Genomic DNA, 19,693 nt, shown 5'->3' on the forward strand with positions numbered 1-19,693 from the left:
CCAGTGAATCTTTGTAGAAAACTCTTCCATTTGAATGATGAGGTAGAAAAGAACTCCATGACCACACTTCACTCTTGTTCATACAGCTCCTCTGTTTCTCTTGGCTGTGTTACAACGTCACTCACCAACCTCCCGCAACAACAGATCTGTTTCTCATTTCTTCCCTCGCTTTGGTACAGCATTCTGCAGTTGCTCAATCCATGATCTGCAGATCAGGCCAAGAACTGAGAACAGGCCATTAACCCTTGTTCAGCCCCCAAAACGTCATGCAGTGTTTATCCAACTATTAGACAATTCATGTCACAAAATGGTGTGAAAAACATACATTTTAATCTTGTTGACATAAGGAACAAACTGCACAACCCGGTGCAGGACTGTCCACTGGGGAATGCCTCTGGCAATAAATCAGCTGAGGGGAATTCCCCCTTTCCCAAATGATACAGTTGGTCTGGGCCAAACCGCATCAGTCCTGTCTTCATGGATTCATCTGTGAGAGACCATATGAGTGCATAACAAGGCTGCTAATAAATGTTCAATCCAATTCTATACCAAGAAAACACAATAACTAACAGTCACAGAATTTTCAGTAAGGGTCCTATTCCTCTGCGGGGCAACCTGCATATGGCCAATAAAGCATTCAATCAATCAATCAATTAAAGCAATGATGATTTACTTTGTGTTACTGACATCCTTCTCTCGCAGAGTTTGAATAACAATATCAAAGCGGAGGTTATAGCTGTGAACTCAGACAGACAGATTTACAGTTTTTCTTGATCGGGTTGACCGTCGGCCTGAACAGAGGCACTCGTGGTCAGAGTGACACATCCTGCTTCAATCACATCTGTGTAAATTGTTTTGCAAAAGGCTGTGCAGAATTTGTCGCTCCAATAAGGAAAGGTTAACACATTTCCAGGAGGTGTCCTCTGCTCTGCTGAGATAGTCGTGATGAAAACTGAGTAATTTCTTTAAGCAGGTCAAGAAAAACTGTCACATGAAGAGGGGGATGTTTTAATGCTCTGTGCAGGTGAATCACAGGTACATGTGTCTGGTACAGCTTTTTAATAGCACCAAGTATGAAGAATGGCTAAGAAATGAAGCTGGAAAGCATGTGCAGCAGCTTCGAGTCAGCATAGATATGGAAATGTACTAAGAGAGTGATGAATAAAGACAACGAGAGCGAGGCAAACACAGGGCAATTAGGTAATTATCAAATTCAAAGAATTGGTGAGGAGGAAGTGAGCACAGCTGTGAGGAGGATGAAAAGTGGAAAGGCAGTTGTTCCAGACAAAGGTTGGACCTTTATTTCAGGTCCAACCTTTGAGAGTGTTGATGACATGAGATGCGAGGGTGGGAAGCAGGTGGAAAGGGACCTGGAGAGGTGGAGATATGCTCGGGAAAGAAGAGGAATGACAGCCAGCACATGCGAGACAGAATACATGTGTGTGAATGGGAGGGAAGGAGTAGATAGTGAAGATGGATGAGTCTAAATACCTTGGGTCAACCATCCAAAGTAATGGAGATCGCACAAGAGAGGTGAAGAAGAGGGAGCGGGGAGGATGGAGTGTCAGGGCGGATTTGTGACTGTGGAATAGCAGAATGAAAGGGAAGGTTTACGACATGGACCTGCTGTGATGTTTTGCTGTGATGGTTTGGAGACCGTGGCACGGACAGAAAGACAGGAGAGCTGAAGATTTTGTAAGAGTGTCACTGGGACTGAGCAGGATGGACAAGACAGTTCAGACTGTCAGAGGGGCGGCTCAGGTTTAACACTTTGGAAACAGAGTCAAACAGGCAAGACGGAGGCGGTGTGCACATGTGGAGAGAGGGGATAGTGGATATTTTGGATAAAAGATACTAAAGATGGAGCTGCCAGGCAGGAGGAAAAGAGGTCAGAGGAGGTTCATGGATGTAGTGAAGGAGGACACGTTGTGGGTTGGTGTGACAGAAGAGGAAGCTAGGGACAGCAGGAGATGGAGCTGATGATCCACTGTGATGCCCCCTTAAAGGAAACTGGTGTAAACAGAAGAAGACAAACAAGTATGAAGTATGATGGTGGAAATGTGCTGGTGTAGGGCTGCTTTGCTGCTTGGGGACGGAGCACCTTTTGATCACTGATTTAATTACAACACAAGGTGCTTTACATTGTAAGGTCGACCCTACAATAATACATGCAGAGAAGAACCCAACAATCATATGACCCCCTATGAGCAGCACTTTGGCGACAGTGGGGAGGAAAAACTCCCTTTTAACAGGAAGAAACCTCCGGTTCAGGGAGGGGCGGGGCCATCTGCTGTGATTGGTTGGGGTGAGAGAAGGAAGACAGGATAAGGACATGCTGTGGAAGAGAGACAGAGGTTAATAACAATGATTCAATGCGGGTGTATAAACACACAGTGAGTGAAGAAGAAACACCCAGTGCATCAACAGCAGTAATCCAGTAATGCACAAATGGGACGGTACATCACAGTTACTTTAATTATACAACTTCTTCACACTTAAATAACATGACTTATTTTTTCCCATGTTGTAAATGGTTTATATAAAGTCTTGTGCTGTTATGTGGCTGAGTTTGTGTGGAGTCGAGGAGCCTGTATTTAGACCCAAGTGCACAAACTGTTAAATAAATCTGCCACCATTACTGTAAAATGCACATGGACACACATGCACACACACAAACACGCACACACGCAATGAAGAGGGGCTGGGCTCGGTGCAGTGGCCATTTGTGCGCCTTTTATTGTTAAGCACCACAGACGTGTCTGTACATGGCAGACTGTCACAGTGTTCTGTTTGTTCTGAGAAGAAAGTGTGGCCTGTCTGACCTATAGAGGTAAATCTATCAGCTTCAGAGAGGAAGCTGTGCAGCATACTGTCAGGATACCTTCAGCCTCGTGACAGGGGTTAAGTAGAGGACCGACATGTCTGGACCCAAGGTCTCCATCCTCTGTCAGTGTGAGTGATAGGAACCAAAACTCTTTGCTCAAGGTTAAAAAAATGTGCCGGTAACTGGAGGGAAATTCTGAGAAGAGAGAAAGAGAGAAAGACTTCCCTTTATCAGGGTCCTCAGTGATCAGTGTGGAGGAAAAGAAAAAGAAACAGGGACAAACATGAAAGTGTCCTTTTGCCATGGCAGACTTTGAATGGTCACAGAAATTTCTCATTGTGAAATTTTGGTAAAGGAGGAAGTGCTTGAACCCCCCCCCCCCCCCCCCGATTATGCCCTGTTCTTGGCGTGGAGACAAATTCCACATAGCACAATCTGTTGACCTCTATTTGCTTTCTTAACTGGATAATAACAAATGATAAGGCTTGATACAGCCTTACTAATTTGGGGGATTTCTGCTAATCTGCAGAATTTCATAACTGAAACCAAGTAATTCCAACTAAATCCATTTTTGAATGATGTCCATGCACCACAACGGGCTCAGCGTGCTGACGTCTGAGGACAGGGAGGCAGTTTATGTTCAGCTGAGCTACGAGCTGCTTGTTAAAGCGAACTTTTAGTTACTTAGTTGTGAAGCCCAGCTAAGTAAACGGACTCACCATGTTTGCAGTGTAACAGAGGATATGCAGGCATAACAGAAACATCCAGCTGGGTCCGGTTCATCTTCTGCCACAGTATTAGGGTGGGGAAGGGGATGATAAGACTCAACATGTTATAACGAGAAACCTGCACACATGAGAACTTGAAGCTCAGTATGGCACAATGTCTTGGCGCAGCATCAACATCACAGTCTGTGGGAATGAGCCTTTTCATTTGAACTGCCTTAGCTGTGCACCAGTCCATCTGAGCCACTGTGTCCAGCGTGAGTCTCAGACTGTTTCATTAGGAAATAATTGATGGACTCTCCCCAGGAGATTGCAAAATTCCTGTTTTTAGTGTGTGTTTGTAACCCCAGCGATCATATCAACACATTTTAATTAAACTTCGTATTTCTTTTATGAAAAATATTTCAAGCGTGTAGAATCTAAGAGCGACTGTAAATGTGCAGGTCAGCAGTGTCAAAGACATTTTCTGGCAGCTGCTGACACATCTGTGCAATTCCAACAACAGTGGCTCATATAGGACGTGCGTATACAAAACCAAACATGGAGGCATTCAATCGATATGTTAACTAACTCAGACGTGTGTTTGTTCAAACCACGTGTGAATGTCACAACTGTTGTTATAGATCATGTTCAATCAATTTATTTATTATTTCTGTATTTATGAGGAAGTTCTATTAAAATAATAAAAAACGTGCCTTTAACTCTGCGAGTCATCAGACATGACCACAGGACCAGGGCGCTCTACATCAGGTGGTTATAATTTTTCTCATAGTTGCAGTCACATGTTGTGCTTACCTGTGGCATCTAAAGAGGCTAACGTTCACAGTAAAGATCTTAATAAGTGCTCTATGCAGCGCATGCTAGCAGCCTTTGTATTTGGAATGAGGGGTTTTAAATCTGCAGCCACACAGTAGCAACTCTCTCTTTGTAGCTGCTGGACCAAATGAATGGAGTGTGCTCAGCACTGTTAGTTTGTATGGAGGCCGCCTGCTCTTTATTCTGGTTTTAAATTTGTACATGTCCTCCTTTTAACCTGTTAACCTAGCATCATGATCAGTGTAGCTGCTGTACAGTGTGTTACGATGCACAAATGACCGTGGTGTCGTTGTTTTATGGTCACGCTTACCTTTGGAGCACATCTCTGTAATCCCGGTGATTTTGTAGCTCGGGGCGGTAATGACTGATGCCATTGTCTGCACTTGTGCTGATTAGAGTTTATACGAATGCGACTTTGCTGTTAGGCTGGATTTTTTCTCATGCTTATACTTGCAAGAATCTGCCAGTTCCAGACACTGAATGCTCCCAGAAAGCATTTACTCTGTCAGTGTGTCTCTGTTGAGGATGGAGCCTTCAGGCTTATCAGTAAAGTACGGCACTCAGCCGAAAAATGTTAATGAAATAATTTGAGCTGCATGTGAAACACAGAGTGATGATTTAAGACCAGTTAGAGTTCTTTTTGTGTTGTCAAATTAATTACAAGAATTATAAGGTGATGCAGATGTCTTACTCATATATGATGAAATGCCCATTTCTGTTTGTTTTTTTCACACAGGTTTTATTGTATTGTTACACAGTCACTGTAAGCTGCACATTGATGGTTATCATAGCATATAACCATGTAATAAAGCTTTGACTGCTCCCTTACAGACAGGGGCTCAGCATAGCTGGTAGCTCCACATGTTTTATTTGGTTTTATTTCACTTCTTGATGCAACAATGTGATTCATATCAGGAACAAACCCAGCTTAACCTTGATCCACTGGTCTGCTGGGATATCGCCAGTTTCCATCCAAGGAGCTGACGTGTGCGTTATTATTTTAGTTTGTTAAACTGGGCTCGATCCAGGTGACAGCAAGCCAACGTGATGCTACCTGTGTGCGTCAGCAGCAGTCTGTACTCAGTTTAAATATGACATGGATCAGTTCGTAAAGGCCGAGAGAGGTGGACAGAGAGGGAGAGAGCAGGAGAGGAACAGGTGAGAGGGGACGTGTGGTCACAAAAGTTCTTCTTCACAAAGTGTCATTCACGGATGCTCAGCCTGCTTTCCAGCAGCACACTTTCAGCCGACCGACCCAAGGGGGACGCCATCATTGCATTTGTTTGTGTTTGACACGAGGAAGCCCTGCACTGCAGCCCAAACAGATCACGTCATACCAGACCTGTTGATTTCTTCCAAGCCAAAAGCACCAGTTTAACAACCTTAGCAGCAAACATTTTGAGCTATTATTTTACTGGACAGTTCAACATCAGGTCAAATTGAAGTGCATGCAGCCCGTGACCTTAGACACTCGTGGACATTCACTGAGAATATTGGTTGTAAAGGCTTATATCAGCTGATGCTGACACTCAAAAGGCTTAAAGAGAATACGTCTGACAGGTTCACTTTCCGTGTGTCTTTAGTGTCTCAGTGTCAGCTTACAGTCATGGCACCTGAGCGCGTCTGCTTCCTCCGTTCATGAACTGTGTGAACCCATCGTGTGCATCATGTGGGCTGATTTAAAGCAACTTGAAAAGGAAATGAGGTTGTGTGTATCTGTTCATTGCTGTGTGTCTGACCTCCTTAGCACAGCCATCAGCCGTGGGCAGGTCCAGGCCATACCAAGGTGTGCGAGTCAGGGATCCTGTCAAAGAGCTGCTGAGGAGGAAGAGGAGCCTGGAGCTTCACAGCACCAAGACACTGCCTCCTACTGGGGTGAGGACACCATGACAGATAAGCAAAGAACACTTGTTGAACACTCAGCTAAAAGATGTTTGAAGCACAAGCTGCCACTTTTATAACGAGCAGGGTTCAAAAAAAGCAGTCTTCAAGTAAAATCTGAAACGAATGAAAATGTCTGTGTGCATTTACCTGCAAGGTAAGTCATTTCCTGTAAATCAATGTGTGGTTTAAAAAAAGCAAAACCAACAAAACGCTGCAGGATTGTTCCTTAAAGCTGTACTCGGACTGTGTGTTTTCAGGGTAGGTTTACTTTGCTAAACAGTGTTTCCAAAGAAGCCCTCACGGCATCGTTAGTCACTAAACAAATACACAGGAGACTCTCACAGTGGGGAGCAACGACTGCTCTGCATTATGTGCTGACACTTTGAAACCGGCGCTTTGTGAGACGTTTGGGAGAGACTGAGTTAAAAATGTGTAAGAAAATAAATAAAAGTAAAGTAGAGCGTTGCTCTGCTTTGGTTTCATGTTGAAGAACATTTTGCAAGGTTTCAACAACAGTTTCCATGTAACCCCCCCCAAAAATCCCCCCACCCCTCTTTGACGTAGAGCTGCCCTCTAATCACATGACCTGATTGCCTCCTGATGATTTATCACTTTCAGTCTTTAGGCCAGTATTCTTTTCTCGTGAATCACTGATCTCTCTGCAGGGATCACAACCTCACAGAACAGCAACATGCAGAGACTGTTTGATTGGGAGTGACTGTTCTGCACCTCAGGAGACTGCACATGAGATCTGCAGGAATCGAAAGCAAAACGTCCTGTGAGGATGTGTTCGGTCGGGATACAGGCTCAGAATGCAGCGGGGGATTTTATCCTTATATAATCCAGGTGTTTTTCCATGGCGGTTACAGCAGAGCTGCAGGGCTGGGCACACAGCCCTATGCAAAGTAACGTGCAGCCTTGCCAAAGAGACCTCCCACTTTCTAGAGGCCAGAAGCAGCGGTGTGCACAAACATACACATGTTCGGACACTCCCCGTGACTAGCATGTGATATTCCAACATCTTTTATTGGCACGGCACTACAGTTGAATATTTTAAATGCAATTAGTCAGTGCTGCTAGCAGCAAAGATAAAATTCTGTCCACTTCTTCCACTATTTGCCTGCCTGGCAGGACTACGTGGGTGTTTCCAGGATTCTGGTTCAAAGGGACGACTGTTGTGTTTGTGCAAATCTCAAACCAAACCAGATTTAAAAAATCATCAAGTTGATTTTAATGGATCTGTGACCGACCGACTGGATCCATAAACTATCACAGGTGTTTCACCCTTTGGAAAGTTCCTGCAGCTAACGTGAAATACATTCAGACACTTACAGATTGAACTAAATGAAGTTGGAGGTAGAGGATGGTGCCGCCACACTTTGTGTAAGAGGGTAACGATCAGATTATCGTTCAAGCAGAACGTTATGGCTGCTTCTTAAAGCGCATTCATGGTGAAGTGGAACACACCCAGTTGGCATGTCCAGGTGTAACTTTTATGGATGCTGTTAAAGCCGCCTCATTCCTCAGCCTCAGTCAAACCCAGTGCAGGTGATCAGGTCCTTTACTTTGTGAACACAAAGCGTCCTCAGAAAGTGACCACAGTGGGGTTTAACTGTGCGATTGTTGTAGCTCCTCCTGTCAGAGCTGTCGAACCATCAGCTCCTCTCCTGCAGCCCGTCAGCCACCTGGCAGCACCTCCCTGCTGCCTTGAACACGCCCTGCCCGCTGACTGCAGGCAGCAGGATGCAGTACAAACACTGACACACGCTGTCAGTGCTGCCGCTGTTGCCTCCCATTCAGTCTTTTGTGTTTGTGTATCGCAGTATCTCTTCTTGCTACAGGCACATGTACAGCCCGATCGGTCGATACCAAACAGACGGGTTTTAGACTCAATCTGTGAGACGGACATTTGGGTTTGCACAAACACAGAGACGAGGCAGAGAGTGGACAGTGTGGCAAAATCCACTTTTTGTGATGTGTTGTTTTTATTTTTTATGGTTTGGGGAGGAAGGAGGGAAGGTAAATAACGAGGGTGGGATTAGGTGGATTATGTTTTAAGAAGATTGCTTTAATGAGGTGATTTTATTGGTCTTATTGGTCTTTTTTTAACTTCTTTCCTCAAAGAAAAACGGACAAAATATCCACAAAAAGAAGAAAGACCAATGTGCATGTGTCGTATAGTTAACTTGGCGGACACAGTCATAAACTGGAATTCAAAATGAATTATTCAGGTATTGGCTTTTATGTATTTCCTCATCGTTGGTGCCCTTCAGCTGATCTAGCTCCTGAAGCCTGGTCAGAAATGGTGTCAGTGAAGGGTGGCTGTCAAGAAGCCATCCCTAAGAAAAGGAAACAAGGAGAAAGAGCTGAAATATGCCAAATTACACAAGAACTGAACTGAAAGTCACTGGTAACAGTGATAAATCCAAACGTAATGTTTTGGTTTGAATTATTTTCAGCGTGTACGGAGGAGGTCAGGAAAGAGTCCCACTAAGTGTCTGCAGCTCTCTGTGAAGCACGGTGGAGGCTCTGTCGTGGTTTGGGGCCGAGCTGCTGGTGACCTTTCAAAACTGATACAAGTTCCATGAGATTTTGATCCACCACGAAACACATAGTCTGATTGGCCACAGCTTCATTTATCAGCATAGCAATGATCCTAAAGACATGATGTCAGTGCGTTAAAGCGCACACACAATGGAAACCCTCCAATGAGTGTGTGTGTGTGTGTGTGTGTGTGTGTGTGTGTGTGTGTGTGTGTGTGTGTGTGTGTGTGTGTGTGTGTGTGTGTGTGTGTGGAAAAATACAATGACAAAGCAATGAATAGCACAGGTTCAGAATGGGTTCAGTGGTTTCTTCAGCGATCCTCTGTATTATTGTCTCTTTCTTTTATTTGCTATCTTTACAGCTCACTTCTTCTCAGGAGAGGACCTGCCTGCTCTGGCCTCAGAAGAACATAGATCCTAGATCTGCTCCCACACGTGCCTGAGATATGTCATTTACAGCAGAAGCAGCTGTTGGCAGAACAAGCTGGAATTTGCTCAGTTAACGTGAAAAACATTTGTCATACATGTAGGCTTTGTGGTCGTCCAGTAATGGTTTTATTTTTTTGCCACTTTAATAAATAAGGTTAATCATGAACTCACATTTATCCCCCAGATTATACAAGACTGGAAAACCCCTCATAAGTTATTTATTGGGGAGAAAAATCCAGTATGATATATCCAGTATGTCAGCATTGGTAAATAGAGACCCTGATGACTGTCCCACCTCAGCTTTGTCTTACCAGCAAAAACCTTCCAAGGAAATGTTAAAAGCAACTGTACCGTGAATGAAAGAACATTTCCCAGTCAGACCAGTCAAGATGTGTCACTGCACAATAACAAACGCAGCGTGCTGCACAATGACTCAACAGTACCAGTGCTCTGTGTTTTTCACCGACCCACCAACAGCATTTATAGAGCCTGGCCTATAGTTTAGTACTATCATGGAGGCTCACAGGTGGTCGTCTGATCATCGGGATATTCTCTGTATTACTGTAGGTCGAGGCAAGTGGCACTATATAAATAAAGCTGAACTGGACCGATGTACTTCCATGCCCAGTAGTATCAAATTCACAGCTTTCGCTTTAATGAACGGATCCAGAAAAACAAGTTCAAAAAACACTTTTCAAGAGTGAATTCTCAGATAGCTGCTCACACCTGAATGTCACAGGTCCAGGTGTGGCTGCTGCATGTTTACATATCAACATCGCCGCGTTGCTGTGATTAAGGTTCTGCTGCAGTTATTGACATGTTAACCTCATTGATGATATCTGTGTTTTTCAGGATGTGGTCTCACACAACAACCAGCCGTCATTTACACAAGGTAGAAGCCTCACCTGTGAACTACATGTTCCACGTAAAGCTGTTTCCGCGTGTCTAATGCCGAATCTGCTTCTTGTTCTCCAGGTATCTTTGGCTGTGATGTTGCCAGCGGATCCCCAGCCGAAGCGCCGACCACAGCTGCTGATGGAGGGCTGCAGTGTGCGGGGTGGAAAGCGACCAGTCCTGGGCTGCAGGCCACCGCCATGTCCTGGTCGACGCCTGACTACAACCAGCAGGACCCCTCAGCTCAGACTCTGACCTACCCAGCCACTCCGACACTTACTATGCAAACTCTGTGTCCCAGCTACACCATGCTGACCTACACACACACACCACTGCTGACAAACTTTGGGGTGAGTGAAAAAGGACTATGCAAATATGTTCTACAGACTGCAAATGTGATTTAACAGATAGAGCCATTGCAACAGCACAAGCATGGATTCAGGTTATTATTTCACTTTAAAGTAAGGTTGTGTATAAGTATGCGCAAGTATAAATATGTATATGTAAAAGTACATGTACCAAATCTGAAACTCTAGGCATTAAGGGGCTGCTTCACCTTTGAGACCCGATGGTACTGTATCCCACAGAGTCACGGCTGGGACGGGAACGATCTAAAGTTTTCTTTAAAACTCATTTATGTCAAAATAATGCAACATGTTTAACAGTGCCACAGGATCCTGTTATCGTATGTTTTGTCTTTAGTGAACTAAGTCATCTTATTGTGCTGGTAGTCTCAGCGTCTGTAATCAAAGGTAGCTCGTACAGGGCTCGTCTTTCTCTACAGGTGCAGACAAGTGTTTGTGATGCATTGTGATGCTTCCCACCATAAAAGCCTGTTATCACTGCATGCATGCTCTCTGTGTTAACTGCCAACAGCTGCTGTGCTTGTCTTTACATTCTTACATTTCAAACCTGCTGCAAGTGGGTAATAAATACAGAGATAAGACTGGGGTAGGGGATTAACTGGAACTCTTTAAACCCGCCGAGGACCTTTGTACACCATGGGATTAACATGGGATTTAGATTTCTGCCTGTTCAGCATGAACGATTTCTCCTTTATATTTGCAGCTCTTTTTTCACTGCAGTTTTTGAATTTATCCAGAGAATAACTGCCACTGACTCAGTATAAGGATTTACATACACGTCACTCATCATGACGATGAGTTGATGTGCAAAGGGGAAAAATATGTTTGTCTCTGAAAAAATAAATAAATGGAAACACATCACAACAAAGAGCGAGAATCCAGGAAGGAAGAACATTACAGGATTTTTCCGGTGGCTGTCTCCACATTAAAACACTGGGACATGACCATGAGGCTAATTAACACCAAACATGTAGGTTCCACCGTAGCAAGATTCACCGCAGCAGTCTAAATCAGCACAAGCTGTTCCCGGTCTGTGTCCACTGGGTTCACTAGGGCCCTCTTTTCTTGTGTACCTAATTATATCTGATTACAATATTCCTGTGAGCTGAACAATAAATGCTGACTGCAGTGACACTGCGTCTACCTTCCAAACCCTCCACAAAATCTTGAGTAAAACATAAAAAAATAAATGATTGAGCGCCTAAAGTGAGGCTCGTGGCATCAGCAGACGTCCGTTTTATGCATGCGTTTGTCTTTTTGCAAGGTTAAATGTCTTTGCCATCATCATAAATATTTAATGATTGCTGTTGTTTCAGACCATACCAGTGGCACCAGCCCCAGCCTCCCTGCCTCAAGTGGAGCTCCAAGACTCAGGGTTGACCTATCTTCCTTGGGCCCAGCCACTCACCACTATATCGACCATGCCTAATCACGGGGTGCAGTTTGCCCCGGGTTCTGCAGCGCTGCCTGGGTCGCCTCTGGTACACATGCCGCTGTCCATGTCGTTGACCGCCATGATCCCACAGCTGGAGCCCCAGGGTATGGACCCTCAGCCCGAGATCCTGGAGATCCCCGAGCATTCAGAGCAGCAAGCTCAAGGTCAGTCTCTGAACGAAGACCCGGAGGTTGAGGTGGAATCACCAAACCTACTGGACAAACTTCTCGAGGATCACAAAGAACATGGTGAGGAGGAGGACAAAGACTCGTACAGAAGCTCCCTCTTCATACCCAATGTCTGAAGAACATTTTTTTTAAATATGAAATGAGTATTTTTACCTTTACATTTCATTTTTTTCCCTCAGGGGCAAGTGCCTATTGGCCTTTTTGCGTAACTTGATTACCACAGATTCTGTCTATTATTAAGCCTTTGAGGTCTAAGTAACCTATCTAACTTACCCAAACCAAGTGTTTTCTGTGATTTGTAAGCAAAACTTGAAATAGTTTCTCTTAGTTATCGTGTTTTTTTTAGTGTCCCTGTTGCAAAGACTTGTAAGAAAAACAATGAAAATCCAGAAAGCGATTATTTTGAAAGTATACAGTAGAGTCAGGGTTCAGGTACGTGTTACCACACATTATGACCCAGACTTCACAGAACTATTAATCGCTTGGATAATTGGGTATCACACGTCTATAATTATCCATGCTGGCTCATACTTAATAATAATAACAATAATAATAATAATAATAATAATACATTTTATTTATAGGCGCCTTTCAGACCCTCAAGGTCACCTTACAAAAACACGTGAGCAATAGCAGCATATATTAAACATGGCAAAATCCAATTTAGATAGATATAAAATAAATAAATAGATATAAAAACTGAGCAAGGTAAAGACTCTTCTGGATTATTATGACCTGAGTTTTATTTTTGTAACTGCTCCTGACTTCCTGTTATTACATTTTCATTATGTTCATTTGATTTATTAGAAATTAGTTTAGTGTGCAGCAATAAACAGAACTGAAAGACAAATCATTTCTTGCATAGAGACTAGCGTAATTCTAGTAGTCTGTTACCTACAGTAAAGTGTAAAGGTCTTAAGCAAAGGCTTCATATCTTTATATCGTCAATGGGAAATGGGCACAGCACATTACATACATGTAAACACAGTATATTTGTACAATGAGCTTAGAAGTCCATATTTGGTATGACCACAGAGCCTTACCTGAAATCACAGGCAAGTTTCATGTGACTTTTAAATGCCTCCTTCAAGTTTTTCTTTGGATGTTGGACGCAGCGTTTTGCAGCTTGTAGTGAAAACCATTGCAACATTGTTCAAGATGAACTTTAAAAAGTTACAATTCTGTCTCCTTAGATGCAAAATCTAAATAACGAAAGAGTAGCTCAAGACGTTTGCACAGGAATGCTATAAAATCCATGTTTGTCTGTGTTTGAGAAACAGCCAAAGCACACTGTGATTCAATTTCATATGTATAAAAGTCAGTCTTAAACAGATGCCATCTAGTGTTGTGTTTGCAGAATGCAGTTCAGCATTATGTCACAGCTGAACAACCTTCTTGTTTTATATAAAGGGACCCTGTTGTTCTCATATCCAGCTCATTTCCGATTTGTGGACTTTGCTAGATTTGCTTTGCATGAACAATTTTGGATTTTTGGACACATGTCTGAAATGTGACAGCACAGAAGTTCAAGGCAGAAACATCTGGAACCACTGATCGAGGTTTTGGTGTGCTTTTGTCTTAACCTGTGTAAATTCTTCTGCTTGTAGGTAAACAATGAGCAAAGGTTTCAAATAAATGGAATGCAATAGAAAACATTTCTCTCTGGAAAATGAAACCATTCAAAAGCTGCAGTTCAGCCTCCTGAAGCTGGCTGCAGCAGTCAGTGTGTATCGACTGGTCCCGGTGTTACAGTGTCCACCTAAACAAGATGAATGATCACCCCTCTCTGATTTTTCACATCATATCAACTTCACAATAAACCTACTTGTCTGGACTCTGTTAAGTCTTAAAGTTACTGCTGCTGCTGCTTTGAGTTACAGGTGAACTGGACTGTGTTTGTGCTCCAGACAAACAATATGTCTTGCTGTGGGGTACACACCTTCCAGTACTCAATTCTGTTTTATTTCCATGTGACTTTGAATTTTTATTAGTAAAAAAAAGCTTAAAAACAATCAAAAAGTCAAAGTACAAGTACTTTGATGTTGTTCAGTACCTCAGCATTTTAATGCAAACAGTATTTGATGTCCAGTAGAAATTGTAATAGTGTAATAGTCTTTGCCGTTGCTAGTCTCTCCTAGAGTTACTCCAAACTAGACTGTAAATTACAAAGTTACATTTTATTAATCGAAACAATCAGATTTCTTCCCCTGTTGGCCAACATGCAGGATTAAGCCACGTGCACTTTGACAAATGATAGTTTGAACTCATGACCAGTAGTATTATTAACAACAGTGTTATCGTTTTTATTTATATAGCACATTTAATTAGATTAGGTAGAGCTGAGTGTCATCGACATATGAATGGAAACAAGTGTTATATTTACTGAAAATTAGACCTAGAGGCAGCAGACACAGAGAATAAAATTGGCCCCAGTAAAGATCCCTGAGGAACGCCACAAGTAAGGGGAGCTGAGGAAGCGGATCTCCAAAGCTCACGGAAAAGGTCCTGTCAGACAACTATTAACCTTTGTTGATATTAAATTAGTGGTTAATTAACTATTAACCACTCGAATGATAAACCCTTGATCCCGTAATGCTCCAGTCATGAGATCCAGATGCTGTGGTCAGTGAGTCAGTGGCTCAACTTTTAAAAGTGCAGTTTTGGTGCTGTGAAGAGCTTTAAAACCAGACTGAAACCTCTGAAGAACATCCAGCCCATTTACAAAAGATTGCAGCTGAACAAATACAATCTTTTCCAAAATTTTCGATTGGAAGGGAAGCTTTGAAATAGGCCTGAAATTTGAGAGGACAGAGGAATTGAGACGAGGTTTTTTAAGTACAGGCTGTACAACAGCATGTTTAAAACAGGCAGCACAACACCTGAACTAAGGCTGCTGTTAAAGATCCTTAAGATGTTGGAACTTTAAAAATCAAGCATTGGAACAAGATATCAACTTTTTCTGCTTTTACTTGTCCTGATACCTGCTCAGACTGTCTCTCAGGATGAGAAAAGACGTCTTCTTTCCGCTTACGTTTAGCCTTCCTGCACTCGTCTGGCTGAGGGAGGGGCATCATTTATCCATGGGTCAGATTGTGGTTTCAAGCTCGTAGTTTTAAAAGTAGGAATGTCATCACAGACAGTTTTGTATTTGTGATAAAAATGAGTCGTCATCTCCTTGGTACCAAGGCTGAGGGGAGAGCTTAGGAGCTTTTTTAAAAAAATCAATAGAAAATGGTTCAGGTGCAGAGGGTTTAAACACAGGACAACGATGTGGTAAGATGAAACAATACCAAACACACCAGGACAGCGATCAGAGAAAACAACAACACGCGATCCAACGTGCGATCCTGTTTCTGGGTTGGCCCCGACACAAAGCGAGTCTATCAAACTTAAGAAGTCTCTGGTTAGTGGATCGGAGGGCCAACACGCATGAATATTAAAATCTCCAACAATTAATATTTGATTGTAGCTTGGCACAGTATCCGCTAAAAGGTTTGAGAAGTCCTGATTAAAATCTTTGTGATATTTTAGAGGTCTGCATATAGCAGCAACGAGTGCCTCAATTCAAACGTGAGAAGTTCAAACCTCAGTTGACAGTTTTTTGCAGGTGAGCTTTTTCCTAAAAACAGCTGCCACCACACCCAGTCATCCTCGGCACACACCCTCTGCTATTCGATCAGAGTTTCCACTGTAACATTGTTGTTTTTAAAGGTAATTTTGAATAAAGCTCGAACAATCCCAGCATGTTTCTGGTCTTAGGCTCTAGTGATTGTTGTGAGACACCTCTGTCATTAAAGAGTCATTGCACAACAAGATTACCACGCATCCTGCACGCCAGCGTTTCTCATTCCTCGGAGGATGCTAATTGGATTCAAACCAGAGAAGAAACTGAACTCATGCTTGTGGAAATATGACGACCCAGAAACAAAAACTATCCCGTATGATATCGGCCAATATAGCAAACTGTGTTTTTACTTGGAAGAAGGAAGAGTTGAGAGACTGGCTGGTAAAACTGTGATAAATTTCTTGTCACCCATTATCATTAAGGGAATTGCACAAGAGGCTGGATGAATACCATGCATCCTGCACGCCAGCTTTTTCTTTTTTTAATTTACCTTGGAAGCTGACAATTCAAACCAGATGAGAAGCTGGACTTTTATGAAAATGTAGCCCCACTAAATAAATGCCACAGCTGGGTGTCAGCGATTGCATCAGTGAGTTATTCTTACATGGAAGGGAGAGCAACTGACAGACTGACTAGTGAAAAATGTTAAAAACATACTGTGGATTTACTACTTATAATACCAATGGGAAAATGTGTCAGCTAAGCCCAACAGTAAATTACAAAGGACCATAAACTGAATGAGGTAAGATCTTCATATGTAGCAGTTCCTTGGAAGTCTGTCCCTACGCCTGATGAACAACATATTTAAAATTAACACTGCATGAGAATATAAACAGATAAAGCAGTCGCGCTCACTCTTGGCACTGAACACGTTTGTGTCTCGGGGGTTTCCCCACGAGGGAAACTGACATGAGGGGCAGCAACTTATCTGTCAAATCCAACACCTGTATTTAGTCTGAGATCGTATCACAGGGAGAAAACTTGCTTCCTTGTTCTGCTGATGAGACGCTGGTTTTTGCCTCAGATTTTTCATGCTGACTTGGAAATTGGGAAAAACAGAAATGCTAAAAGTCGAGCTGAGATCCCATTATCACTTTGAAATGTAAGGAAAGCACTCGTTTAGTTTTGTGTATCCACAAATACATGCTGCCCTTACCTGAGGAGAAGGTACAGAGAATACGTTTAAAGAAAAAATGATTTTTATTCGTGTTTGTATTTTGGCTTCTTCTCTTTGTTGCCGAGGCTTGGCTCAGATATATTCAGTCAGTCGTGTTGGGAACACAGAACTGAACCAGCAGAAAGCTTCTGATTGGCAGCTGCTTCACTCAGCCTGCAAATGCTGTAAAAACTACCTGGACACAAAATCACAAGCGAACATTACTCATGGAGTATATCTGGATAAATCGCTGTTTCACAGTTTCTTACTGAAATATAAAGAAATGACGGGGAGCTGGAAACATTTGTTGGCACACTAGTTTGAAATGATTTGCATATGAAGGAGTTTAAACTGCATCCTTTTAAAAATATACTCCTTGTAGAAACACTGCTCACTGATAAAGATCCTCGATCAGTTTACTTTGGATCAGTGAGTCTAGCTGCTGAAAGTAAAACAACTCAGTGTGATCTTTGCAGACTTTCACTCCACTCCGTGTTCTTGCGAAAACTGTTTAAGAGCTTCTCACGCCATTGCCGTTTAGCCTTTGATTTTAGGCAAATGATTTATCTGGTGACTCATCCTGCTAGCATGTACTGGAGTGTTAATAGCAGTTCAGTGCAAAACAACTAACCGAGGATCAAAGAAGGGCGGTTGCTCCTCTGTTGCCTTGCTGATACAACCTCAACGTGTCTTCACAGACCTTCAGCCAGTTTAGGAAACATCGATTTCTTTCAACACCAGTGTTGTAAAACTGCTTTAATGTGAGACACTTCCAGTATATTCTCTCTCCTCTTCTTCCCAGTGTGTGAGCGTACCAGTTTGCTTTATCTCAGGGGAGGACTCAGGCAGAAGAGAGCATGTATCAAACAGCCCAGAGAGTCCCTTTAAAATTGCTCCATACTCCGAGCTAGACGAACATGCTGGAGCGCGCCTTTGACAGCACGCAAAGCCGGCACCCCAACTCCTGCTTGGGCCTGCCACAGAAAACCTGCAGTCTAAGCTTCTACAGATATGGCACCCCATGGAGGCCGAGTGCACTCATTACACATCTTTTCCTATTTAGAGACCTTTTTTACAGTGGGGCAAAAAAGTATTTAGTCAGCCACTGATTGTGCAAGTTCCCCCACTTAAAATGATGACAGAGGTCAGTAATTTGCACCAGAGGTACACTTCAACTGTGAGAGACAGAATGTGAAAAAAAAATCCATGAATTCACATGGTAGGATTTGTAAAGAATTTATTCGTAAATTAGGGTGGAAAATAAGTATTTGGTCACCTCAAACAAGGAAAATCTCTGGCTCTCACAGACCTGTAACGTCTTCTGTAAGAAGCTTTTCTGTCCCCCACTCTTTACCTGTATGAATGGCACCTGTTTGAACTCATCATCTGTATAAAAGACACCTGTCCACAGCCTCAAACAGTCAGACTCCAAACGCCGCCATGGCCAAGACCAAAGAGCTTTCGAAGGACACCAGGAAAAGTATTGTAGACCTGCACCAGACTGGGAAGAGTGAATGTACAATAGGCAAGCAGCTTGGTGTGAAAAAATCAACTGTGGGAGCAATCATCAGAAAATGGAAGACATACAAGACTACTGATAATCTCCCTCGATCTGGGGCTCCACGCAAGATCTCATCCCGTGGGGTCAAAATGATCATGAGAACGGTGAGCAAAGATCCCAGAACCACACGGGGGGACCTGGTGAATGACCTGCAGAGAGCTGGGACCAAAGTAACAAAGGTCACCATCAGTAACACACTACAACGGCAGGGAATCAATTCAATTCAATTCAATTCAATTCAATTTTATTTATATAGCGCCAAATCACAACAAAAGTCGCCTCAAGGCGCTTCATAGATACAGAGAAAAACCCAACAATCATATGACCCCCTATGAGCAAGCACTTTGGCGACAGTGGGAAGGAAAAACTCCCTTTTAACAGGAAGAAACCTCCGGCAGAACCAGGCTCAGGGAGGGGCGGCCATCTGCTGCGACCGGTTGTGGTGAGAGAAGGAAGACAGGATAAAGACATGCTGTGGAAGAGAGACAGAGGTTAATAACAGATATGATTCAATGCAGAGAGGTCTGTTAACACATAGTGAGTGAGAAAGGTGACTGGAAAGGAAAAACTCAATGCATCATGGGAATCCCCCGGCAGCCTACGTCTATTGCAGCATAACTAAGGGAGGATTCAGGGTCACCTGGTCCAGCCCTAACTATATGCTTTAGCAAAAAGGAAAGTTTTAAGCCTAATCTTAAAAGTAGAGATAGTGTCTGTCTCCTGAATCCAAACTGGAAGCTGGTTCCACAGAAGAGGGGCCTGAAAACTGAAGGCTCTCCCTCCCATTCTACTTTTAAATACTCTAGGAACAACAAGTAGGCCTGCAGAGCGAGAGCGAAGTGCTCTAATAGGGTGATATGGTACTACAAGGTCATTAAGATAAGATGGGGCCTGATTATTTAAGACCTTGTATGTGAGGAGCAGGATTTTGAATTCTGGATTTAACAGGAAGCCAATGAAGGGAAGCCAAAACAGGAGAAATCTGCTCTCTCTTTCTAGTCCCTGTCAGGACTCTTGCTGCAGCATTTTGGATTAGCTGAAGGCTTTTCAGGGAGTATTTTGGACATCCTGATAATAATGAATTACAGTAGTCCAGCCTGGAAGTAATAAATGCATGAACTAGTTTTTCAGTGTCACTCTGAGACAGGATATTTCTAACTTTAGAGATGTTGCACAAATGGAAGAAAGCAGTCTTACATATTTGTTTAATATGTGCGTTGAAGGACATGTCCTGGTCAAAAATGACTC

At 43.0% G+C, this 19,693-nt stretch overlaps 1 protein-coding gene across 1 annotated transcript in view; it reads left to right on the top strand.

The window, feature by feature from the left end:
- Positions 1-13,937, top strand: part of LOC120718038 (POU domain class 2-associating factor 1) — a 15,012-nt gene extending 1,075 nt beyond the window's left edge. Inside the window, exons 2-5 of the mRNA XM_040006357.1 lie at positions 6,113-6,240; positions 10,074-10,113; positions 10,197-10,465; positions 11,797-13,937. Of these exons, the coding sequence (XP_039862291.1) occupies positions 6,113-6,240; positions 10,074-10,113; positions 10,197-10,465; positions 11,797-12,219 (860 nt within the window). The 3' untranslated portion in view covers positions 12,220-13,937. The remainder of the gene's footprint in view (positions 1-6,112; positions 6,241-10,073; positions 10,114-10,196; positions 10,466-11,796) is intronic.
- The last annotated feature ends 5,756 nt before the right edge of the window (positions 13,938-19,693 follow it).

This window comes from Simochromis diagramma, unplaced genomic scaffold (genome assembly GCF_900408965.1).
Source record: "Simochromis diagramma unplaced genomic scaffold, fSimDia1.1 OVJJ01000024.1, whole genome shotgun sequence".
Classification (NCBI taxonomy): domain Eukaryota; kingdom Metazoa; phylum Chordata; class Actinopteri; order Cichliformes; family Cichlidae; genus Simochromis; species Simochromis diagramma.